At 39.6% G+C, this 26,630-nt stretch overlaps 1 protein-coding gene across 2 annotated transcripts in view; it reads right to left on the bottom strand.

The window, feature by feature from the left end:
* Nucleotides 1-26,630, bottom strand: part of ITGB6 (integrin subunit beta 6) — a 67,861-nt gene that overhangs the window by 7,668 nt on the left and 33,563 nt on the right. For both annotated transcript variants that reach the window (XM_060016700.1, XM_060016701.1), the window contains exons 8-13: nucleotides 26,494-26,583; nucleotides 18,803-18,937; nucleotides 18,164-18,581; nucleotides 11,310-11,532; nucleotides 8,443-8,540; nucleotides 3,600-3,719 (exon numbers count right to left, since the gene is read on the bottom strand). In XM_060016700.1, coding sequence (XP_059872683.1) covers nucleotides 3,600-3,719; nucleotides 8,443-8,540; nucleotides 11,310-11,532; nucleotides 18,164-18,581; nucleotides 18,803-18,937; nucleotides 26,494-26,583 — 1,084 coding nt within the window. The remainder of the gene's footprint in view (nucleotides 1-3,599; nucleotides 3,720-8,442; nucleotides 8,541-11,309; nucleotides 11,533-18,163; nucleotides 18,582-18,802; nucleotides 18,938-26,493; nucleotides 26,584-26,630) is intronic.

Genomic DNA, 26,630 nt, shown 5'->3' with positions numbered 1-26,630 from the left:
AGAAAGGATTTTGGCCCAAGCTCCAGAGCAGGTATTACACAACAGAAATTTCCACTTTCCATACTCTCTTTAGTATTTCTTGAGATGCTCAGACTAAAGACATTTGTAGGTGGGGCAAGATGCTTTCTCCATCACTGTGCTCCGTCCAGGGTTGCCTATCGAGTCTGGGTCAGCGCTGCGCCTAATTCTAAGGTGCTGAGTTTCTAATGCTGCCAATCTGGTTGCGCTACCACATGTGGCTATTGCTCAATAGTCACTAGAAATGTGACTTTTCAGAATTAGGTTTTGTGTTAAGTGTGAAATACACACAGATGTTGAAGACTTGATATGAAAAAAGTAAAATATCTCGTTAATAATTTTATATTGATTGTACACTGAAATAGCAATATTTTGGATGCAATGGATTAAAGAAAACATTATTAAAATTATTTTATGTTTTTTTAATGTGGTTACTAGAAAATTTAAAATTACTACGTGGTTTGCATAACATTTCTATGGGAGAGTGCTGATCTGACCTATTTGGGGGATTCAGATATTTATGATGCTTGTACAGCCAGTGAGAGGCAGTATAGCACAGTAGTTAAGAGCACGGGCTCTGGGCCAAACTGCCGGAGATCCCCAATCAGGGCTGGTACTTAATTGCTGCAGGACCTAGCAAATTATTAACTTCTCAATTTCCTTACCTGCCAAATGGAAATAATAGCAATACCTGCTTTATATGGTTGTTGAGGGTGTTAAATGAACCAATACATGTAAAACATATAGCATAACACCTGATATATGGTATTAGTAAGGGCTCAATAAATGAGAGCTGCTGTTATTATTATTATTATCATTATTATTACAACAAATGCACCCTTCTCGCTTTTCTATCCTCAAGACCTCAAGGGCTTGGAATCTCCAAGCTGGAAACTGTGGGTGTAACATCCACACCCATATCCCTGCTAGGAAGGCTCCCCAACTATCATTCACTGACTGTGGCTCTCAGGAATGTGGCTGAAATTTCCTCCAAAAGGAAAAAAGATGAGTGAAGCTCTCCCTATGTTCACACACACACTGATGGTGACCCTTCACTGGGTGTTTTTTTTTTTTTTTTCTATTTGTTTGAAGAATACTGGGCATCCTTAACCTTCAGATCCTCCTTTCTCATTTTGCCTCTTTTCTCTCCTTGCCTCCAACCGGCTACCCTGGGATCCTCTGGTCTTAAAGCTGTGAGAGGGGACTACAGATTCCTGGGGACGGGCTCTGTCCTCAGGGCCCCTGGAAGCTCCGGGCCTATCAAGGAGCTCGAACATTTACCAGGAAAGAAGCATCCTTGAAGCCGTCAGGTGACTCCTGTTAAACTTCTGGGAGGTCATTTTCCCCTCACTATTCCCTGCTACAAAAGCATAGGGAGAATAAAAAGCTTTAATAAAAAGATATCAGGGCATCTGAGGGCTCTCGGAAAGATGGCATGTTGATGTACCACTCATATTGTGTGGATGAATAAAGAAGAAAAACCCAACAGTTCAGTAATGAGCAAGCATTTATCAACCAAAATGTTTCACAAGAAAAAAAAATCAAAATGAAACCATCTAGATACAAAACCCCCTGTATTAAAAACAGAACTTACTCTGGAAGTTCATTTTTGTTTGGAACTTGCTTCTCCAATGGAATCAATATTATAAGGAATGGCTTTGATTTCAGGAGAATCAATATTTTCAGGAGAATCAATATTATAAGGAATGGCTTTGATTTCAGTGGCTAAAGCCACTGCCATGGTCACAGACAGAAGATGGGGGTGTAGTTGAAGAATTTGACTTAATAAAATACATAATGAGGAGGCCGGTTTTCGTACTGTAAAGTATTTCTTCCTCGTACAGCAGGATTCACCTTAGATTTTCTTAACTAATGACCTCTACAACGCCCTTTACATATGCATTTCAAAGAAGTCAATTTACAGAAGCTTTTCAAGAGCAAGTCTCCTGGTGCACTCTGCCCACCTGAGTGGCATGGTCACCATCATACACTTGTCTCTTGCATTGTGCCGACCCCTCCCTCCCTGACCCTCAGCACTGCAATGTGATACTTTTCTAATCGTGTTTGCTTGGTTAGTTCATAACGTCTTGAACTTACTTTTTGGTAATTTTGTCATTGCTTTTCACACTCTTAAGTGATGGCAGCTTGGTACTCTTGGTTTCAAATTCAGGACTTAATACTTTGTCAGCCCACCGATAAACCAGCACACACAACAGAACACATCTGTCTTCTAGCCTGCCCTTGCTGCTATGGTCTGGGCCGGAACTTAGGCCTCAAGCTTTTGAGGGAAGGAGGAGGAGGCTGCTGACAAGATCTGGAGAGGTCTGATTTAATGCAGCTGTCATTTCTGCCAGGAAGGTTTAGGGACACATCATTAACTGAAGACAGAAAAGGTGAGGCACCTGTGCGCATCTAAGAAGGCAGCCAGGGCTTTTAGGGCAGAGTCACTCAGAGGAGGTCTGGAAGCCACCTGTATCAGAGGCGCCTGGAGAAGTGTTAAAATGCAGAGTCCTGGGCCACACATCCAGCCTGCTGACTCAGGAGGCTGGCGGTTTAACAAGCTCCCCCGGTGAAACTTACTAAAAGTTAAGAACTTCTCAACAAAAGTATCAATACCTTCCCCACTAATTTCTTTTCTACCTGCTACAAGTTTCTCTCTCCCCTTCACTGAAGATGAGATTTTTATGTGAGGGTTTCCTGAGTCCCAAGCTGACTCCATGAATTGGTAAGGAGAAAAACTCACAGAAGCAACTCACAGACTCTGACTTCCTTTACAGATCACTTCCTTCCTTCCTTGTCTGTTCACATCTTTCCGACTCAGCATTATCATTTAAAGACCCATTAGGTAGGTTATGAACTGGTACATATTTTACATGCATTATTTCATTTAATCATTGAATCAACCCTTAGAAGAAAGTACTGTTATTTTTCCCATTTTACAGATGAGGAAATAGAGACTCAGAGAGACAATTATCTTCCAGAATGTCAAGGAAGTAGTGGAGCAGGATTTGAGCCAAGGTTTGCCTGAGTCAAAGCTCATTCTCAGGCTTCCCTGGTGTCTGAGAGTCCGCCTGCCGATGCGGGGGACACGGGTTTGTGTCCTGGTCCGGGAAGATCCCCCATGCCGCGGAGCGGCTGGGCCCGTGAGCCATGGCCGCTGAGCCTGCGCGTCCGGAGTCTATGCTCCGCAACGGGAGAGGCCACAACAGTGAGAGGCCCGCGAACCGCAAAAAAAAAAAAGCTCGTTCTCTTAGACTGCTATGCTTCTCTTCCCTGTCAGTCTTTCCTAAAAACATACCTTTTGCTTTCATTGCATTTAATTGGTCCACCTTTCTACAATTCATCAGCCAGCTTTCAGGGATTGGTACAAAAACACTTCTCTTGTTCTTTGGTCTTAATAAGAGGCGTTGGAACATATCAAACCTTTCAACAGGTATCTTTCAGTCACTGGGAAAGTAGAGGCACTCCATCAAAATTTGGAAATGTCTTTCCTGGCAAGCTACCCAGAGCAACTTTCTGGTTGTTTTCTCCTCTCCCATGTAACATCTCTTACCATTGGCAAGGGAAGGCATGTCACCCACCTTTCTCATTAATGCTGTGAATGATGGTTTTCCCTTCGTTATCTGTAGTTATTAGGAATGTAATAAGACATTCATTTTCTCCTCGCAGAGAACAGGAAACAGAACTATCCTTTGAGAAATCTGTAGATAAAAGAGTCATTCATTAGGTTAAATGAGATTCCAAAAGAGATTTTTTTTAAAGCAAAGTGGCACTGAGTTTTATTATACAAATAGGAATTTTCAACATTACAGAATAGGAATAGAAAAGACATAGAATTTTCCCTATCCACTGAGGTTTTAGTTTCTACTCCTGTTCCAGAAGAACAGTTCCAGGTGTGGTCAGTCAGGACTGACCATCGAATGCACCCATCAAAATGATGGTGGGAGGATTTCAGTAGAATGAAGTACTTCAAGGCAGGTACCCTTAGCTGTCTTGAGAATAGGATGGCTCTGATTATGGTAATGAGGAAGCTATACGTTCTCCTTGGCTGACAGCATCTGGGAGGAAGCTGAGATTATATTTCAGAAAGGGACTACACAGTCCAAACTGATAGTGGTATTTCTAAAGGGGTCTTTCCCTCAATGGCATAGTCAAGATTGCTGGCCACGTATTGTCAAAACAGTAAATATAAATTAATATGAGGAAATGGAAAGTGAAGTGTTACGTAGCTCAGGGACCACCAGGATAAAGGTAAATCCCAGAATAAAAGGAGACCAGGATGACAGTGGGCCTACCGCTCAGTATAGCCCTTTTCTCAATTAAAAAAAATTCAGTTTTCCTCAAATCTTTTCCAAGTAGAAGAAAAATGTTGAGCTTAGGCAAGAAGCAGAAAATGAATGTCATGACCGAAATTGATAATATAGTAAAATGGTCAGTCTAAGATGCTAATACTATTTATGAGCCATTTTAGTGATCTGGTACCTATGCCAAAATTACATAGGAGTTTTCTAATTAAAAAAACAAAAAACTTGCTTAAAGTTCTCTTATCTTCTAAGTTAGAGACTTTTTTAATGATACTGTTACAAACACTTTTTTTCAGAAACCTGTAAATAGAATGACCTTTTGCTCTTATCCTAAAATTTTAAGACATATGATCCAAAATTAGTATATTATGACACAGTGGGTCAGAATACAAAACTGGGACTGTCCCAGATAATCTTGGACATAGTCTTGTTAGACCTATAACTTTTCTCATTAGCTTCAACATAAAAAGATTTTAATAAAACAGAATCTACATGTGTTCCTCTGATTCTAACAAAGAAAAATTAAGTAATAGTCTATTTTTTGGTTCAACAATGCTATCGCCATAGCAAGATAGAAAATTAAGTTGTTTTTGCATTTAATTTATAAGTTAAACATCTCATGCCAGAGTCTGTAAGAAGCATGCCTGTATTATCTATCACAACAGGGACTAGTAAAACATTTGGCATTATTAATAAGATTTCAGAGGATAAATATAAGTGAACAAACTGTCTTTGGATCCATTAGAAGCATCTATTTACATAGGAATATTAAGAAATCTAATTACAAATTATTCTCATCTGGTCCTAAATGTTTACCATCATCTAAATCACCTCAGAGTTCTGCAGTGGTGGATTCCAGGGACCCACCCTGGCTCTTCTGAGTTGAGAAGTCCGTGGTTTGGACAGGAGTTTGCATTTTAGTGAATTGTTAACAGTATTTTTAATGAGGTGATTCTGATGAAGAGGTTTGGGCACCTCTGGGCAGCATTTGATTAGTGAAATTTGTGACATTTCACTAATCAAATACATTTCACTGTATATATAATTCATACTTTGGTCATTTTTAGATGACCTCCACCACACATTCTCCTACCAAACCACCCAGTTAGCAAGGATTCATGAAGTCTCCAGGAATATGCTTTTTTTTTTTGTTTTGGAGAGTTCTTTTCCTTCCCTCCCCGTCTCTGCCGTGACAGTGGACACCCGCCCTGTTCCTCTCAAACTTACTTAATGGAACATTTTATTCTCAGGTAGAAAATATGTGGACAGCTCATAATACTCCTTTCAGTAATATTAATCCTGCTTTTTTATTTTCCCTTAAAGAGCTACACTGAAGCACAGGGAGGCTTAATTTACTTGGCCAGGATTTTTAAAGTTTTAATGGAACCGCTAATATGACCTTTGAGTCACGACTCCCTTCTTGCTTTAATTACTTCACCACTCCTTTGCATGACTGTTATGACTCTAGATTTAGCCTGTTTTGTAGTGTTTGGGTATTAAAATGCATTATTGAATGTGCAGTGAAAAGGTCCAGCTTGGGCTGGAGATTTGCATAATTAGCTGCTAAGGTTTTCTTTTGTTGGTTCATTAGAAATGGACCTTTCTTTTTTACCCACTTTTATGAGTGCTAGCAGTGCTGTTCTAGAATAATACGATGAAAATAAGATCTCAGGCAGTCCGTGAAATCATACTTAGAAAAGGAAGAAATGTGAGAATGGAGGTGAAAAGGCTGGGGTCTGGGAAGGTCCAGAAAAGATGTGGAAAATATAAACTGTCTGCACCATTGAATCAAGATAACCATGTGTTTAAGACCTCGCCTTTGGGGCTGAGGCAGTAGTTCTCAGAGAAAACAGTTTCCCAAGGGGGGGAAAAAAAGAGTTCTGTGGTCAAATAAGTTTGAGAATCCCTCCTTACTCTAATTCCTCCCTTTGCTTCTCCTGCAAATTCACAATGCACATTTAATTTAATATACAAGACAACTCTCAGTCTTGCAAAAAAAACAAAAAGCTTAGCTTCCCATTTACAAAGTTTATATGACCATGGGTGCTTTTGTCCATTGAACACTTTCAGAACTAGTGTTCCATGGAACACACTTTGAGTAACAATGCTCTGAGTACATGAATATTGGGGTAAATTAAAAACTTCTACTTCAGTAAAATGGAGTGAATAAAGTTAAACCATATGTCCTTAGAATTACTCACACAAGTCACCACAGCACAGGTGAGGAATAATTTATTCAGATTATGAAGTTTATGGTTATCTTACTTTACTCTCCATGTCCTTATTAGGGGGAGAATGGGCTGATAAAAGACCCCATGGAAGAGCAAAGATGTTGTGATAATTTCAAGATAATATGATCAATAACATAACTGGATGAGTAACTTGAAATAGGACTTATAAAAAGGCCCATTAGAAGAGTGACTTTTTTAATTCACAGGCTGACAAAGATAGTTTTTCTCTCGAATTCATCAAGATTAGTGCTTTAAACGGTACTGGTAATCCAATTATTATTTTTGATTTCTGAGCTAGAAATAGTTGTAGTCCCCTATTTTGAAGGTAATTTAGTCAATTATACAAGAAAAATAATGCAAAAATTTTAAATGCCACTTGAGAATCTTGTCTTCCTCTCAAATCCAAGCATTTATGATAACCTATACTCAGAAAACTGTGTATTTAAATATAGTAATTCCCTGTTCATGATTTACATGTTTCCAAGGTTTACTTCTTTTTTCCCCTCAGCACATTAGATTTCTCACGCTGCTAGTCAATTCAGTTCTAGTCATTTGCAGGGCATTTTCTGCAATTTTTAGTCATTTCTTTAAAACACTTGGTAAATATCCCAACTGTGTGCTGTGAAATGAAGCCAGAAGGATATGCTGAGATTTTGTTCTAGTTACTAATGTGGACAGGCTACAAATCCCACTTTACTCGGTGCTTCTACTGCATCTCACCTTCGGTATTAGTGTAAGGTACATACCGTCTTGTCCAATTTATGGTTATTTGGCATATTTATCTGAGGCACCAGAAAAGCACAGGCAAGGGGTTTCATGAGCACTAATCACGCCCCTCCACACAGGGTTATTTAACTGTGCACAGTCAGAAACCTCAATTTTAAAACAGTGTTGGTAAGTTTCAAAACAATATAAATATCACTAACTTATTTCACTTTGGAAATGGATTAATTTCTGTATTCTAGCTTTGTCTATTCAAGATACATATCCTAGAGTGTCATAAATGATCGTCTGTTATCCCACTCCTCCTGAGATGCACCGTGGCGGTGCCTCTGAGGCGTGCAGAACAACGTCCCTACCTGAGCAGCAGGGGTAAGGCAGGGAGTTTGTGATGATGGAAAAACAAATCCCCCAGATGGTCCCTTTGGGAGAAGTCAGTCATCGGCTTTGTTTTAAAGTTCACAAGTTATTTTTTAAATGCATTGCCAGCTAAAAATACAACCAATTTACAGATTTGAGATAATATCTTGTCATTAGAAAGAATCTGATTTTAAGTAAGTAACTTCAAAAATGGCAGGTGGAAGCAAGAGCAGAGTTTGCTTAGCAGTTAAAGGTAACAGGCCCTTCTCGTAGTTTGGGACCAAGGCAACAGGGAATTAAGGATGACCATGTAATGCCTATGTTTGGAAAGCTGGGAGTAAAAGCATATGCAGGGGAGGGCAGGAAAAATGGCCACTAACCAGAAACTGCCTGGTGTCTGAGAGTTGCTGTCAGAAAACCCATATTATACCTTACTTTGTCCTATCGTGAAATAAGGTAATCGGACGATAGAGGATGATTTCAGGTTAGGAGGTTAACATTTAGCTATTTCTTCAATTTTCCACTCTTCTAATTCAAAAAAATATAGCATTCTGGAATTCTCTCCAATTGCATGTGTTAAGCAGAGATGAATTTGCAACACAGCAAATAGCATAGCCGGGACTTTAAATTGCTTGTCTCCCAAACCATCAAGTCTTTAGCCTTCTGGAATGCATTTACTCTTAGAAATGAATGCGAGTGAATTAACACCCTAGTACAAATGAGGTCGAGCTACTGAAGAGCCCTCCACCGAATTTCTGCCTCTCCAAAACTGTGCAAAGGAAAGGAAAGCAATTTCAAACAAGTAGAACCTTCTTCTTCGTTGATGGTCGCACCAGCTAATTTGCATTTGTCAACACAGTCTTCTCCGGCCTGGCCATCTGCAGACAGGTAGCATTCAATGCAGCTCCTGTAAACATTATTCAACAGAGTTGATCAGTTTGTGTTGGTGGAAAATAGATACGCAGCTGGGATGTTGCTTTAATGCTGTTACTATGGTTCTGGCTATAGGAGTGTCTCAGAGAGGATATTGTGTTTCGTTACTTTCAGAAAGATGGTTGGGTGATGTCCAAGAGGAAACTCCTTTATTCTGAATTCCATTCAGTAATCAGTGTTCCATGAGCCAGCCTTGATAATAGCTACTATCCTCATTCATCTGTACTGATTGCTTCTGATTGGTTAGATTAAAATTTTTTTCCCCCCAACAACAACAAAAAACCCAATTATTTTGGTATTTGATTTAGCTATATTTTCATTAAACATTTTCCTGGGAAGGGTTTATGGTACTAGACAAAGTGTGACTTTCTTAATAGAAATGGTCTGTGTTTTAACAAGAATTCCAAGAATTCTCATATGTCCTGAATGACTATTTTAAAGATTCACTTTTCTGTGAATGCGTCCAAGCCTTGATAGGGGTATTTTCAAAAGCTGAGGACTACAGCCTGGATCCTCATTAATGCAGGTTTTTAAATAAAGGATTGCTACTTATAGAAAAGTGTATTTCCAAGAACATAGCCCAGGAATTAAGCTACTCTAATGATGTCTACACAGGAAAGTAAACTTAGACCCTGAATTAATCTCGTGCTGACAATCACTTTACAGATGGATAGCGTTTGGAGTAACCCGAAGCTGCAAGTTTTCTTACTGTGGGCACACATTGTGCTGGCCCAGGAAAGGTGTGCTCCTCTAAGCGCTGGAAACATTCCCCACGCCCACCATGCCTCACCAACTCTCAGCTGAAACAGCACTTTCTTAGGCAAGCTTTCCCTGATCCTTATCAGTTAGTTCCCTTGTAGTGGAAGCTTCTGAATTCCTCTGCTGGAAGGGTTTAGGAGCAGCAATCTACGTGGAGCAGGGGTAGCAGTCTTACCTGGGAGTGGTCTTTGCACTGCAAGCACACTGCACGTATCTGGGTTATATATTTACTTGGAGTGGTTTTGCAGTGGGGCTGCTTGAGATTGCGAAAGCCCTTGAAGGCTCTACACCTCTGTGCATCCCGCTGATGGCCGCCCGAGCTAGTCTGGTAGCTTTATCTCCTGCCATAGAGTTCCACTGCACCCTCTCTATCCCTTATTGTGACTGTTAGCCCAGATATCGTTATAATTACTTTTTAAAATGTTCTGTCTTTCCCAGTAGATGCTCAGCAGCTGTGACAGCAGGAACTGTAACTGTTTCAGTATCACTGTATGTCTATGGCCTAACATGATTCCTGGCCTATAGTAAGTACTTAATACCTATTTGATAAATAAGTGCATGAAAGTATAAATAGAACGGTTTCACCTCAAACCTAACAAACACCAAGGGGATCACTCTACCCGATTTCTCAAATTCAAACTACTTGGACTATTAATTTCACGTCTTATAAACCAGATTTAAGATTGAATTATGTTTGACAAAGAAAACAAACTTCTGGTTACCAAAGGGGAAAGGGGAAGGGGAGAGATACATTAGGAAGTTGGAATTAACATACACACACGACTATGTATAAAATAGAAAACAACAAGGATTTACCGTATAGCACATGGAACTATATTCAATATCTAGTAATAACCTATAATGGAAAAGAATCTGAAGCTGAACACCTAAAACTAACACAACATTGTAAATCAACTATGGTTAAATAAAAAAATTTTTCAAAGAAGATTGAATCATGTTTACAGAGAAGATAAAATAGAAAAATAATAGAAGAAATACCTTGAAATGACATTTTATATTAAATTCTATTCAAGTGAGTCTAACCTTGCACCCGTGCTTCTCTTGGCATATGTCCAGGCACAGTGACAGAGAAGTTCTGACACCTTGGATAGTGAGCAACCACTGAGTGAATATTGATATTGATTTTCTTACTTTGTTTACATTGGAAATGCACATGTCCCCATTTCAGGTACCAGAGTTAATGAAAGTATGAACTGCTTAAGCACGTTTGCTGTATAATATATTATACCTGCAATGTCCTAACACAGCCAATTTGGAGATTTGCTTCACTTAACCTGCAAATGTTGCCCCGCTTTCATTAAGAAGTTAGCTGCCAAGCAAAGAAACTTTTTTTTTGTTTTTTTACTGGAAAATAAAAACAATGCGGTTGTTTTGTTGCTGTTGTTGTTCACATTGTATAAAAGAAAGTGTCAGTCACAATAGCTGTGTAGAATGACAACCAAAGAAAGGTGCCAAAGAGCATGAGTGGTAAAGAAGAGGGAAGGAATGGAAAGCCAAGATCGTCTTTCTGCCTCTTTGCCTTTATGAGTTTATAGATAGGAATGAATCAGTAAGGTCAGGCTATAAACGTCTAGATAAGAAAGAAGCTTGTCTGTTTCCCTTAAAAAAGTACTGAATGTGAGTGTCCTCAGTCTACTCCCAGGGCATTCCTGATGTGTGGTTGGTACTGTAAGGGAGAGACTGTCGATGTTATCAGCGTGGGACATCAGCTCAGCTTCCCGGCTAGGCTCTCTTGCAGAAATGTGACTTTGTGGTCCTGGATCATCAGCGCTGAGAGGCAAGGGAGAGGCTGACGTTCCAGGCTGACGATCGCAGGGGCCCTGCAGGTTTGTGTGTTTTAATGGAGGCTTGGAGACCAAAGCCAGCAAGAACAATCTGAGGTCTGAGTGTATAAAATGTCATTATAACTTTGATCACCATGAACCCTATGGACAGAAAGGACTGGTGAGCGTAGAGACATTACCATTTAGAGTTACAGGGATCGCCACAGGTGGGACAACGTTCGCAGGTGGGTCCCGAGGCTCCGGGGTTCGTGCAAACGCACTTGCCGCACACACAGCCCCCTCGCCCGCTGCAGAGCGCCCCGTCTTCGGAGATGCAGGGCTCCGTGCTGGTGGTGCAGTTACAGTACTCGCCCGTCCAGCCGCTCCTGCACACGCACTCGCCGCAGTCACAGTCGCCGTTATCTGCAAAACAAAGCCCCGGGTTTCTTAGGGCTAAAGCCACTTCCGGATCTTGGGGGCCATCTTTTCTCTTTGCCTTTGAACACCATCGAAAAGACAAGAAAAAAACGAGAAAAAAAGTGAGTGCGTGTGTGTGGGTGCTGGGGGGGAGTAAGCGTAGATAGATTTTATGGAACGTATTTTGCGAACTGTGTATATTCATTGATCTGGTCTCTTAACTGAACCAACTTGATTGCCTGATGTTATATCCAACAGAATTTATAACCAGATGAAATAAGATAGTCCAGAGGCCTATAATAGCTACTTGGTGTGTGTGTGTGCAAGTACGTGTGTGTTATATACAGTTGGCGCTTGAACAACGCATGGGTTGGGGCACTGACACACCCCGCCCCCGCCCCACTCTCCCCGCCCCCGCCCCACTCTCACCCCTCCCCCCAGGCCAAAATCTGAGGATAAATTTGGACTCCCTCAACTCTTAACTACTAACAGCCTCCTGTTGACTGGAAGCCTCACTGATAAGTAAACAGTTGATTAACACATATTTTGTATGTTATACATATCATATACTGTATACTTACAATAAAGTGAGCTAGAGAAAAGAAAATGTTATTAAGAAAATCATAAGGAAGAGAAAATACATTTACAGTACCGTACTGTATTTATCAGTGCCGTAAATTCACAAGACGAATCATCTGGCAGTACCTACATCAATATTGTCTTATAACGCTGTAGATATTATACAACTTACCAACATTAGACATCAAAAATGAAAAGATAATGTGAAAAAGAAATTCATATTTATTTATAGGTATAGCTATTCATGCCTTGATAATGAAGAAGCAGCAATATGATTGCTTTATGGTAGCCTAGTATAATTGATATAATTGCTTCCCAGTAGCCTAGCCTATACACCAACGAATGAATTGTTAAAAGTGTTTATGGCATACAGTATTATAGACATATTCACATAGAAGCATGATTACATTTTCTAAAAAGCCACTTACCTGTAATGGTAGGCTGATATGCAGTTTGTCCAATTATGAGAAAGGCATACTGTACAGTAATATAATGCTTTGAAAGCAAAGTTATAAAACAGTAAGAAAACTAACACATTATTAATTTTATATTAAATATCACTCACCTTACGCCTATGTAAGAATAGGCTAGTATCTATATATACTGTATGCATTCATGACATAACTAAATATTTTTTTGATAATTCTGGCTATGCAGTTCATCTGTGAGTATGTTCAAATTGTTGCAAATCTCCAAAAATTTTTCCAATATATTTATTGAAAAAAAATTTGCACATAAGTGGACCCACGCACTTCAAACCCGTGTTGTTCAAGGGCCAACTGTGTGTGTGTGTGTGTGTGTATATATATATAGATAGATAGATAGATGTAGTTTTTAAAATTTTTTGCTTTCAATTAAGATGCCATAGGATAGACATACAAGATAGACTTTAGTAACCCCACCTCTACATCACTCAAGCTGAGTAATCATGAAAGCCTCAGCTATAAAGTAGAGGGAATAAAAGCTGCTTCCAATGGTTGTGGTCAGATGAGATAACGTGTAAATCTCCTAGCTTTGTATTCACCAACTAGATGTCCTACAGGCATACAGTGAGCGCCCAACAAATTCATTTATTTAACAAATTTTAATTGAGCATATATCATGTGCCAAAGATTGTTTTAGGCTTGAGGATACAAAATTAAATAAGACAAGGTGGCTGAGCTTATAGCTTAGTGTAGGAGACAGGCAAATAGATACTACTGCTAATAAGTACAACGTGATAAGTGCCATACACACAGAGGAAGTTTCCAAATTAGACAAGAGATTTGGGGAAGTTTCCAGAGGAAGTGATGCTTGAGCTGAATTTGGAAGATAAGGATAGAAGAAGAGGGTTACGTGCATTATAAGCAGAGAAAAAAGCATAGGTAAATGACAGAAGTGTGTAATCACGTGACCTGCTTAATACCCATAGTAAAGTCACATGAATAAAGCCAAAGGTGTGTATGGGGTGTCCGTGAGGATAGGAGGAAAAGGTCAACAAAAGTCAGAAATCACATCATGAAAAGCTTTATGGACTAAAGTAAGAGGTTTTATCCTGAAAGTTACAAAATTTTAAGTAAGGGAGAGACCTGAAGAGATAGATATGTGTCTAGAAATGTCCTGGCATCAGTAGAGAGAGTCAAACTAGACACCGAAAAGCAAGGAGGTTCTCCCAGCAATAGAGGCAAGAAGATATGAGGCCCTGAACAGTGTCCATGGGCATGGAGAGGAAAGGGTTCAGGTGAAATTCACTGCATGGGATGCCCAGGGCGGTGGGGGAGGGGAAGAGAGAGGATGGAATCCTCCCCAGGTCACCCCCCTGGGCTGCTAGCTGGATGGAGCTGCTGTCTACTGCCCTGGAATGGAAGTAACTCATGCGGTGCCTTATCCCCAGTGCCTGGCACAGAGAGTGCTTAATTGTTAAATGAATAGATTGTTCTGAGGCAGAGAAGAAAGAGCAGCTTAGGACGGGGAAGACGATGAGTTCATTTTTGGTTCTGTTGAGTTTGAGGGACCCATGGGTGGTTGAATATGTATATATAGCCCTGAAGTTTGGGGTTTGGAGTCCACCAGGGATAGATGGCAGTTGAAGCTGATGTGGATGAGATCATCTAGGGCAAGCAGATAGAGTGAGGAAATCCCTGGAGAGCATCAGCATTTAAGATGTAATCAGAGAAAGGGATCGTCACAGAAGAGGCTGAGAGACAAGAGCGGCTCCTGAAGAGCTCCTGAAGAACTGGCCACAGAGTACCGTCCGAACTACTGTAAAATGTTAAATAAAGTGTTTCAGGTAAATGGGCTCATGTGCGCTTTCATAATATTTTTTGGGTGCCTGCCATGCACAAGATCCTAAATTAGCTTTTGCTGTTCCAAACAAACAGCATTTACTTACAAATTTCATAACTGACACTTTTCTTCAGAAAAGGAAAAGCACACCAGCCATCGCCTCCCAAGTTTTGCTCTTTGGCAACATTCCAAAGGCATGTGGGCATGGTGGCGGTGGTTGAGTACGTAGTGGGTGAGTGCACAGGTGTAGAGCCAGACAGCACATGTTTGGGTCCTGGCTCTGGTACGGGCAGGGACAAGTTGGGAAAATTATTCAACCTTTCTATGCCTCAGTTTCCTCATTGGTAAGGAGGGGTTATTAATAGCACTACTTCATCAGATTGTTATGATGATTACCTGAGATAATATATAACAATGTTTAGAACAGTGCTTGGCCCATAAATAAGCAATATATAAGTTATTATCATTACTCCTAAACACTATCCAGTAAGAAGAATCTGATAGCAAAATTATCCATCAGTATTAAAACTCCTGTGATTATACTGAAAACCAAACAGATGTAAAAGAAATCACAAGTGAGGCAGGTTTCCATTTGTAGGAGACGCTGCCATGTTCATTGTAGAAAGAAGCATTCTGGGTTTTCTCTTGTAAACTTTGGTCTAGAAGGTCGTGACTTTTCTATCTTCATGACCTGGCCTTAAGAGACATGGAGTAGGAAATCACAGAACAAAGGATAAACCACAAAGTTTTTGAAGCTGGATTCTGACTTCTCCTGGTGTATATGTACCTGTATCTATATCTATATTTATATATCTACATCTGTATCTGTATCATCTATATCTATATAGAGAGGGTAATATAGTAATTTGTACATATATATACTAAACAGACTTACACTTCTCTAATGAAAGATGACTTGAAATTTATCTGGATCCATGACATTAAGACTGCATTTCATAACCTATTTAATTCATAATTGAACTAATTAATTCCAAGCTAAGAATAGTTAGTTTATTTAGGCCAAAGCCATTCATTTAATTTTTATATGTAAGCTATCCTCTAAAGTACAATTGCTTTTTGTTTCTTCCTCAGCAAGAGGGGAAACTTACTTTCATGATAGGGGGGTGATTTCCACATTGAAGTTTATTCTGAAAAATGTATACGGTATATAAATATTGTCAAATGAAATGTGCACTTCCAAAGGCTTTGAGAATGCCCAAGTGTATCACTGCATATAAGAATTCCTTGGCAGAAATTTTAGAAAACCCTTCCAAGAGCTCCTTTCAGAACTTAGAAACCCTCCCTTTCTGTGGGCCTTCCAGAACCATTAACCCAGTCACACATGTTGTTAATCCATATCCACAAACAGCCGATTATCTAAGGTACCTGTTCATACAACAATAACAACCACAACACAACTTCATAATGGCTTCATGTAGAGGCAAGATGATAACCAAAGATCAAGAAAAAATTATCAGGCTCTTTTGAGAGGGAGATATCTTTCTGGAATGCCATTGACTGATAACTCAGTGCACAATGGCAGGAAGTTTTTTCTGTAGTGCTGTTTGCCTGTTAGAGTTTCCAGTCTCTTAGAATCAAAATTTAAATGACTAATGGAATTTGGGCAAGGGAAAAATCAATGGAGCCCTCTATCTTTGAGTGCTTACAGATGGATGGAAGAAGGTGCATGAAAAGAACATTGTGATAATGGCCCTTCAGAGAAGCAGCACATTGCAGAGTATGTTGGTTGTAAAATAAGTGAGATTTACATGAGAAATGAGCCTGTAGCATAGTCAGGCCTCTGTGACAAACAACAGCAACAATAGCTTGTGTGTTCACAAGGCCAGGATCAGTTTTATCCCTACACTAAGCACAATGCCAGGCACATAGTAGGTGCTCCATTGTTCTTCGTTGAATTTGAATGACTGCACTTTTGTTATACCTTTTAAAAGAGAAAGTTACTAATAATAGAGGAACATCCTTTGAGATGTTACTGAACATAAAAAAGCATTCGAGAAACAGTCATGGTTGAGGATGGGAAAGTACCCCAATGTATGAAGGAAATGGGCATTGGTGAAGTTTTCTGAGTCCAAATGAAAAAAAATTGTATTTTCTAAATAGAATTTCTTTAGCGATCACTGTATCTGATTCAAAGAGAGGCACTATTGTCAGACCATCTGAACTACAAATACACAGATCAGGTTGACTCTGAATCTATGTCTGTCTGCATGCGTGACACAAAATAAACTGAAACACCACCAAAAAATGGGAAGAACTGTGTTGTTGAACATAACCCATCGATTTACACAGCCTTAGACCTCTGACTTCAGATATAAAGGGTGAAATACAGGTGGGGTCATAATTGCTGTTATACTGTATTTGATTACACTTTGGAGTTTTTTTTTTTTTTTTTTTTTTTGGAAAGGCAATTTCAAATGTCTTAAGCACATATTTTATTAAAGATTTCTATTAGAAATGCAATCTGGGGTTCTGCTGAATAGATTCTTTTCGAGACTTGGTGACGGCCTCTGGCTTCAGGCTGTGTTCTGTCTGCATTGTGTGAAAAGAAGACCAATGTGGGTTTGGAAACACACCCATTAGATAAGGAAAAACACCTTTGAATGAAAGGGGAGAGAAATGTGTCTCAATCTGGACAGACCCTAAACTTTGCACTCTTTGGTGGGGAAGAAAGGAGGCAGCCTCAGAGGAGTCTATTGGCAGCAACAGCAAAAGCCAAGAAATGAAACGGAGGCGCACTTCTAAGGGTATCAGATGTTTTTCAAAGGCCTTTTTCCCTGAAAATCAGTCTCTTTTATATGTTCCTGACACTGTGGTTTGAAAACGTAACTTGCTTAGTTTTCTGTAAAGATAATGGCTTTCTGTTTTGAAAAGCTATCTGCTCACACACTGTGAAAAGAAAAAAAAAAGCCATGAGCTTAAATTCAGCAGTCGGTTACGATTTCAATTGTAACACAAATCTGTATCATTTAAAAGTATAATTAACACATTTGTAATTCTTGTCTGACTAGATTGTACTTAAATATGTATGTGCATCTCTCAGAATGATTTTATAATAGTCATGTTATATGTAATATAGCTTTAAACTAAAGTGATTTTTACTTCTACAAAGGATATTAGAACATAAATATTTCTGCTACTTAAAATTTTTCTCAGTCTCAAAAAATTCCAAGGATTTTTCATTTTTACCCTTTCCATAACCTTCTTCACATATGTCCTTATTCATCTTTATTATACCCTGTGCCTAACCTAGTATCTGTTACCTAACAGGTGTTTAATAAATATGCATGGGGTGAATGAAGGCCCTGAAAGTGCATTTAGAATTTTTGTGTCCCTCGTCCTTTGCAGTATGCTCCTTAAGTAGCCTGGCTTTTTATCTTTCCAAAGTAATAAGCATTTAAGAGTTGAGTCAGATACCAAGAGCCTGATCCAGAATAGTCTGGAAGATAACGGAGTTCGATTACATGCAGTTTTGTGGCGTCTGGGTAATAACCAAAGAGAAGGCATCCGTCTTTTACCTACTTACTCCCAGGGAAATAATAATAGAGATGTAAGTTCAGCTGGCAGAGATCTCACCCCTAGGGAATGTCAGAGCCAGAAAAAAACATAAGGGAAGGTCAGTTACCTTAGTCTAAAGGTCAACCCACTCAACTGATCAGCAAACATTTATTGAGCACCTGCTGTGCCCAGGTGGCTGTGGAAGGTGCAAAGGATGCAAAGCCCTTCCTTGATACGTGCAAGGTCGCCCTGTAAGGTGGATTTGGACATGGCCTACCTCCACAGAGCAGCCCTCTGTGTCTCACGCAGGAGAAATTGTCACACTGGCAGTAAGGGCCGTAAATGGCTCCATAGGGGGACAAGTGGCAGATGCACTGCCCGCAGTAGCAATCGCCTCTTCCGCTGCACGCGGGGAGTTCCGGGGCCTCCTTGCAGGAGTCGGTGCTCAGCGTGTCCTCCCCACACTCGCAGTGAGGACCCATGTGGCCAGGGTGGCAGGCGCACACTCCACACTGGAAGGAGCCGTTTCCATTGCTGCATCTGGAGCTGTTCACCTCCACTTCCTTCTGACAGTCACAGCTGCATTCTGGACTGACAAGGATCTCCAGGGCGTCCCCCAGCCCCACAGGCTTTATGACAATGTGCCTGCTTCTTCTCTCACAGTTTGGTATACTCACAGTCACGTTGAACGAAGCCTGGAAAAAAAGAAAATACTAATTATCTTCTGCTAGCCACCAATATGCATGGGAAGAAACAAAGCTGCTTGGGGATCAGCTTTGCGAAAGCATTTATTAGGAAATCTTCGAAAATCGCTTTTGAAATTCTTGAACGGAAAAGTCTAGCTTCAGTGCACTAAGGTAACTTCTGACAGATCATCTAGATGTTTTTTCAGATGACCTATGAGCCGTCTACTTACTGTGTCTCCCACCTTCATGTGAGAGCATTTCTTTTGGTGTGGAAAGGGGGTCCCAGTATTACAGACAGCTGTGAATGACAGGTTGAGTCCTTCTGTGTCTCCTAACACCTCCAGCTCCACCTCAGACCGGAGTTCCTTTAGATAAGACATAAAGAGTTGAATGAAGTCACAACCAAAAAATAGAGCCAGAAGAGAAGAATCTGTGAATCATGTTCATTAAACAACAAATAAATAAAATTAAATTGGGTCTAAAAGAAATTCACCATATCACCACTCAAGCAAAAAAGCAAGCAATACACACACACACACACACACACACACACACACACACACACATCATATTTTATCGAATCTAAGATGTCATCAATTCTAAGATACACCATTATTTTATGACAAGTAAACTATGACAAAATACCTCGAGATCGTTTGGCACTCCATATGAATCAAACCTGTCCATCTATCATTGCTTTAAAAATTATTTTATCCATTTTGAGGGTTGGAAAAATTTCTCCAGTCCTGAATTGCATTGCTTGGCATATAAAAGGCAAATCTTTTGCTGTATCTCAGTAACAAAATATAACAATAGCTTGCTTTACTTGTATCCTACATATCATCATTTTTAGGTCCCATAAAGCAGCTGGTTGTTACTTTATAAGGAATACAGATCATTCCTCCAACAATGAATATTTGCTTCACTGATATCAGTATTTGTTTCCCTCTTATTCAGTTTTGGTACATTTCTGCACAAACAATAACTTCTCAGTATCGAGTCATAGTGCAAACCTGGAAGATATTTTAAAATAGCAATTGAACTCGACACTACCAACAGTGTACTTAACGAATTGAAGTGGCAATAACACATACAGTTACTGCCAAGATTATACATGTGCAGACCATGAAAACTACATTGTGACTTCCATTCTGTTGAAAGCATTGGTAAGACATGACTAATTATAAAATGTATCCCAATTTTAGAGATGTTAAAATGTGAGAGAAACTGTGCCTTGAAATCAGTGCTGGAATTTATAGAGTCCCTATTGTACATTTAGTATAGAGCCAGGTCTGGGGGAATGGGTATAAGACAGGATTTCTGCCCTCGAGATGATCATCTTGCTGAAAAAAATTAGGTGGAACCAAGTGAAGCAGTTAACGTACAACGTCAGTCAATGTACCATTAAATTAGAAAAAAAAAATTGTGTAATACATGAGGGTTTGGGAGAGTTCAGGAAAGAGGGCTGTCAGTGAAGACTGAAGTATTAGAAGACTAGTCCTTAATGGCTGTGTTGGATTTAGATGTGTGGAGGGGATGACAATGGTATTTCAGGCGAGGGGACCAAAAGAGAGAAAGCTCAGTGCCAGGAGTGGGACAGAATGGAGAAAAGAGGGGCTCAGCCCAAGCCTGCACCCCTACTGTCCGGGGAGACACCAGACCACAAAGAACCCTGAGGTTTGGAGAGATGAGTTAACACCTGCGGGAAATATTCCATGAAGCTTTTCAGCAAGGGCCTGATTTACTGAAAAGGCAGCTGCAGGGAGGTTGTCTGGAAGGCATGTGCAGGACAGGCCAGAGGAGGGGACAGGAAGATTTAAGTCAAGGAGGCTGGCATGTTGCTGCACTCACCATGCCTGAGGCGTGAGGAGCAGGGATGCAGTGGCTGGGATATGCGATGACGGGGCTGGAAGAGGGGAAGACTAGATACAGGGCGTGTGGGTGATGGCAGAGGGGTACGTAGAGGCAACGTTTCCCAGGAGGAAGAATGTCAAGGAAGGGGAAGGGAGAGCTGCTGTTTGGGGAAAGCTAGTGTTATTATTCAGACCTTCTTTATTCCTCTTTCTTTTATAGAAGTTTGTATTTGGGGGACTTCAAAACCAAATTAATTTCAAATAATTTCAAATTAATTTCAAAACCAAATTATTTTTAAAAAACAGAATAAAAACAAATTGTAAAATACTATGAAGTAAGTTATACTTCATCTAAAAGGATTTGATAGAGTCCCTATACCCATTCCATTGATAGAATTTTAAAAGCATATTCTGCTTCAAACTTTCCTGAAATATAATTTTGCCAACTGCATGGTACGATAACCCTGCTTTCCTCCTAATTCTAAGGTGCTGACTGTAAATTCTAAGTCACTCCTCTTCCCTGCTTTGTTATTTGCCCCACGTGGTCACTCCTTCCATAGATGGGCACAGGCTGACTTTTCAGAATGTAGTCTTTGTCAGAGATTAAAGTGTCGTTTCCCAGTCCTAAAGATGATTCCCACCATGTCTTAAGATTTCAATTTCTGCCAATTTAGCATTAACATATACCCTTTAAATCTGTTTTATCTCAACTAGTTACATTACCAGTTTATTCATTCAGAAAATATTTATTGAGTGTCCACTATGTACCAGACACTGTTCTAGGTGCTTGGGAAACAAAAACGTCTAAATAGCTTACCCCTTGATTGAGTTTATACTATAGTGTGGGAAGACAGAAAGGAAACCACACAATAAATAAGAAAATTATGTAGTACCAGGAAGGTGATAAATGCTATGGAAAAAAGTTAGGGTGGGATAATGAAGATTAAGAGAGTGTGGGCAGGGGGTATAGGCTACAATTTTTAAAAAGTGATCAGGGTGGGATTCATTAAGAGAGTCACTTGTTTCTCTATGACATAAATCACAGCAAGATCCTTTTTGACCCACCTCCTAGAGAAATGGAAATAAAAACAAAAATAAACAAATGGGACCTAATGAAACGTCAAAGCTTTTGCACAGCAAAGGAAACCATAAACAAGACCAAAAGACAACCCTCAGAATGGGAGAAAATATTTGCAAATGAAGCAACTGACAAAGGATTCATCTCCAAAATTTACAAGCAGCTCATGCAGCTCATGCAGCTCAATAATAAAAAAACAAACAACCTAATCCAAAAATGGGCAGAAGACCTAAATAGACATTTCTCCAAAGAAGATATACAAATTGCCAACAAACACATGAAAGAATGCTCAACATCACTAATCATTAGAGAAATGCAAATCAAAACTACAATGAGGTATCCCCTCACACCAGTCAGAATGGCCATCATCAAAAAATCTAGAAACAATAATTGCTGGAGAGGGTGTGGAGAAAAGGGAACACTCTTGCACTGCTGGTGGGAATGTAAATTGATACAGCCACTGTGGAGAACAGTATGGAGGTTCCTTTAAAAACTACAAATAGAACTACCATATGACCCAGCAATCCCACTACTGCGCATATACCCTGAGAAAACCATAATCCACAAAGAGACATGTACTACCATGTTCATTGCAGCACTATTTACAATAGCCAGGACATGGAAGCAACCTAAGTGTCCATCATCGGATGAATGGATAAAGAAGATGTGGCACATATACACAATGGAATATTACTCAGCCATAAAAAGAAACGAAATTGAGCTATTTGTAATGAGGTGGATAGAACTAGAGTCTGTCATACAGAGTGAAGTAAGTCAGAAAGAGAAAGACAAATACCGTATGCTAACACATATATATGGAATTTAAGAAAAAAAAATGTCATGAAGAACCTAGGGGTAAGACAGGAATAAAGACACAGACCTACTAGAGAATGGACTTGAGGATATGGGGAGGGGGAAGGGTAAGCTGTGACAAAGCTAGAGAGAGGCATGGACATATATACACTACCAAACGTAAGGTAGATAGCTAGTGGGAAGAGCTGCATAGCACAGGGAGATCAGCTCGGTGCTTTGTGACCGCCTGGAGGGGTGGGATAGGGAGGGTGGGAGGGAGGGAGACGTAAGAGGGAAGAGATATGGGAACATATGTATATGTATAACTGATTCACTTTGTTATAAAGCAGAAACTAACACACCATTGTAAAGCAATTATACTCCAATAAAGATGTAAAAAAAAAAAAAAAAGAGGGTCACATTTCAAGAAAGTGAGAGGAAATTAGCCACGCAGATATATGTGAACAGAGTGTTTCAGGAAAAGGGTGCAGCCAATGCAAAGGCCCTAAGGCAGGACCATGTCTGCCTTGCTCTGGGAGCAGAAGAGCAAAGAGGGCAGGTTTGCTGCACTGGAGCAGAATTAGAGGAGAGTAACGCGAGGTGAAGTCAGAGGTGATGGGGTGGAGGGGAACAGACCTGATAGGGTCCTCGTAGACTGTTATAAAGAACTCGGCTTTTACTCTACGTAAAATGAGAAAGCAATTAGGGTTACCAACAAAAGAGTAATAGGAGTTGACTTAACATGTTTAATGAAACTTCTGGCTGTTTTGCTGAAAACAGATTGTAGGAAGCCAAAGGTGGAAATGGGAAATATCATTTAGGAGGCTTTTGCAATAATTCAGGTGAATGAGGATGGTGGCTCCAATTAGGGTGAGGACAGTAGACGCAGCAATTGGATCAAACTCTAAATAAATTTGAAGGTAGAGTCAACAAGATTTCCTGATGGATTAAATGTACAGTGTGAAAGAAAGAGGGGGGAGTCAAGGATCGTTTCAAGCTTTTTGGTCCTAGCCACATGAAGGATGGAATTACCATGAGTTGAGAAGCAGAAAACTACGGCGAAGTATGTTTGGGAGAGTCCAGGTTACTCTGCTGATGTGCCCACTAACATATCAACTGACTCCTAGATCTCTCCATTTGGATGTTTACTAGAGAAATATAGCACGGTTGCTGGGCAGCATTGAGGGCCAGCTTGAAGTCTGTGATCATGAATTTAAAGTGAGATCCGGTAGCATAATTGTATGTTTTTCCCATTCCCATTCAGCTGTGCAGAGTGGACAGTTGGATTTTACCAGGACCACTATTGGCCAACCACCTCAAAGGAGTGATAAGGTGCAGGGGAATTGAGAGAGTGTCTAAGGAGTGACCACAATGTTTGAATTTAAGCTGAGGGGCCAGGTGAGAGAGGACATCAAGGGGATGAGGAACTGTACACAGAGGACAGGGTCAATTAATTGGAGATCCTGATGGGTTGGAAGAAATATTAGGGGAACTAGCAAGAGTGAGGTGAAAAGATTGGAAATGGTGAGCAGAGAATGGATTGCATGTAACTGAGACTATCGGCAATGATAACGTTTAAGGTATGACAAGAGTGTGAAGGTATGAGGAGGTAATTAAAAGGGAAGGGAACAAAATCGTTTCAGAAGCAGAGTTCAAGAAACTGAGAGTCCAGGGTACGGGAAGGATCATATATATGTATACATATGGGCTGAAATCATCAAGAAATAAGACAGGAGTTGTGTTGGAGACAGTGACACTGTGAACTAAACGAGAAATGAGGGATATGACCTGAACGTTTGTAGATGACAGCAATTAGGAGTAGTGAGTGACATAATCTAACCAAAATGAAGGAAATCTCAGCAATGATCTAATTGGAATATCATATTGCAAATTTCACCAGGAATATTTTAATGTGAATTTCCCAAAGAAAAGACGTAAATGTTTGTTTGTATGTATCATCTTTTCACTCATTCATTTATTGAGCATATACTATGAACCAGGCAAAACAAAACAAGTCACTTCCCTTCTGGAACTTAAATGCCAACAGAGGACCTTACCCTTGGGAGTATGGGTATTTCAGCAGCTTTTATTATGTGGTTAGGGAAGGAAGGAAAGTAGTGAATGATGGCCAGGTGAATACACATCTGGTATTTAAGGCTTTTTAAATGTCAATACAGCACTGTAAAATACTGAGCTGAAGTTTATCGTCACTAATCATATACACAAATTGTTTGCCTCTGCCCCACTACAAGTCAGAAGCGTTTTATGTTTTCTCTCAAGATAGTCTCTTTCCTTCTCTCTCTTTTTTATAGGTTGGAAAGAAATCTAGTCTATGGATCCCCATATTTTAAGGTCCTTTTAGGATACATTTAAAAGATAACACAACAGAAAAGTAATTTGAACCAGTGCCAAGATCTGTTGCATACCTCGCAGTGACTCATAGAGTTTCAATCATACCTCCAGAGCAAGATGGTTTGATATAAGAATAACAGACACTTCATATTTTTGAGACAGTAAAATGAAGACACAAGATTCACTTCAAATGTTTGATGTCTTGATTTCAACTACTCTGTAAATTATGTGAGTGATTGGAGATGTAAAGTGAGACATAAACTCTGACAGAGCAAGCAGGGGCACAGACAGGGCTGGTCAGACAGGAGGAGAAATATTTTTGACAATTCACTGTTTTCTACTTCGCTTAACTCCTTTGAAAATATTAGTGGCCAGCACTTTTGAGAGTCCTGAGTTAAAGAAAATTGAGCGTGTTCTAATTCAGTGAAGAATTGCCATGTGATTTTACTTGATTCTACACATTAAAACTTTACTGCATAAGAGGGAGGAAGGTTTTTATGGTATTTTGTTGACAAGCTTTCCTGTCTGGAAGAATTTCAAGCATGAACTAGCATGGTGATTAACTTTTTATGTGAGCTAAGAAAACTGAAGTTTCTGAGGGTATGAATTTTAAAAAAACCTCTCATCCTATAACTTTAATGGACCATCTGTATTTTCTTCTTTGAGAAAATGTATTCGAGAAAAAAAACTTGCTTTTCCCTATTAAGGTGAGTTTCAAAATTGGTGGGGTGATGTCAAAAACACTGGGTTTTTTCCTCAAAATACGTGACTCTTCCTTCCCTTAAAATTCTCCCAAGACATCTGTGAGAGGAATCTGGACACAGCTATTTTTAAAAAACTTTCCAGATGATTCTGAAATGTCAAGGAACACTGGTTCAGTATATGCTAAGTATTGGCATAGAGTGCATATGGGTCATTTATTTGTCATTTTAAAGGATCAAAATTAGAATTTTATTCATCTGCTATTATGTAATTCTGTTTAGAGCAAATATTAGAGCTTTACTGCTTTATAAAAGTTTATTTTTTTCATTCCTGTCCTAACTTAGAGCTTCATCTTTGTGTGTGTTTGTGTGTGTGTGTGTGTGTGTGTTTCTTTGTAAGTAAAGGCAAAAAGGGGGGATGATAATGATATTTAGGAACCGAAATAAAAAAGAGTTGGCAACTGGTCATCCACTGTTGATTGAGTTATAAAACGGTGACATACAGAGAAAACATAGCAACCCTGTAGGTATGGATCTTATTTTAAGGGAAGAATTCTGTCTTCAGGCACTAATTTACAAAGACAAGGCAAAAGAAAAAAATATGTATTTATGTACATATATGACATAAAACCAGTGGAAAATTTCCTTGGTTCTCAAAAGCAGAAAATCTACAAAGTGGTTCCTGGTGTGCTTTGGTGTTTTTTCCCTTGAGTTATGATTTAGTCTCATTAAGCCTGTGGAGTTAGTTCTCATAGCTCTGTTACTCGTTGGCAATTTAAACTTAATTTTTTTTCAGGCAGAGAAGAGGGAAGCTTAATTGTACGACTCATGAAGCCTTTTCAGTAGAATTAAAATTTTGCAGGTGACAGTGCTGTTGTTGGTTATTACTATAAAAACAACCTTTATGATCAGGTTTATGATTTTTCTACATTCTGCCCCACCTTCCGGGAAGAATATCTGCCAATAAGGTGAACAAAATTTATGTTTTGGATATAATTTTTTATATCCATTAATGCAGAGAGCTTTTCTTTGGATAAGCACTGTCTCTACCAACAAAGGAGAGGGCATTTAACAGCCTAAAACATATCTTAGTTTTTAAATACCAAAGAAATGCAAAAAGAAAACCCAGCAGTGAAATATCATACTTCATAAGCCGAGATGATCAGCTGGAGAATGTTTCCAGAGTCCTTCTGTAGTACCCCTACTGTAGCTCCAGGAATGAGTTTTGCATAATTCTGTAAACGAAAAAGAATAAGTCAATCTTTGCTCACTGCAATTGAGA

This window comes from Delphinus delphis, chromosome 7 (assembly GCF_949987515.2).
Source record: "Delphinus delphis chromosome 7, mDelDel1.2, whole genome shotgun sequence".
In the NCBI taxonomy this organism is placed as follows: Eukaryota; Metazoa; Chordata; class Mammalia; order Artiodactyla; family Delphinidae; genus Delphinus; species Delphinus delphis.
The sequence above is the reverse complement of the archived record's forward strand: the minus strand, read 5'-3'. Positions and strand labels throughout refer to the sequence as shown.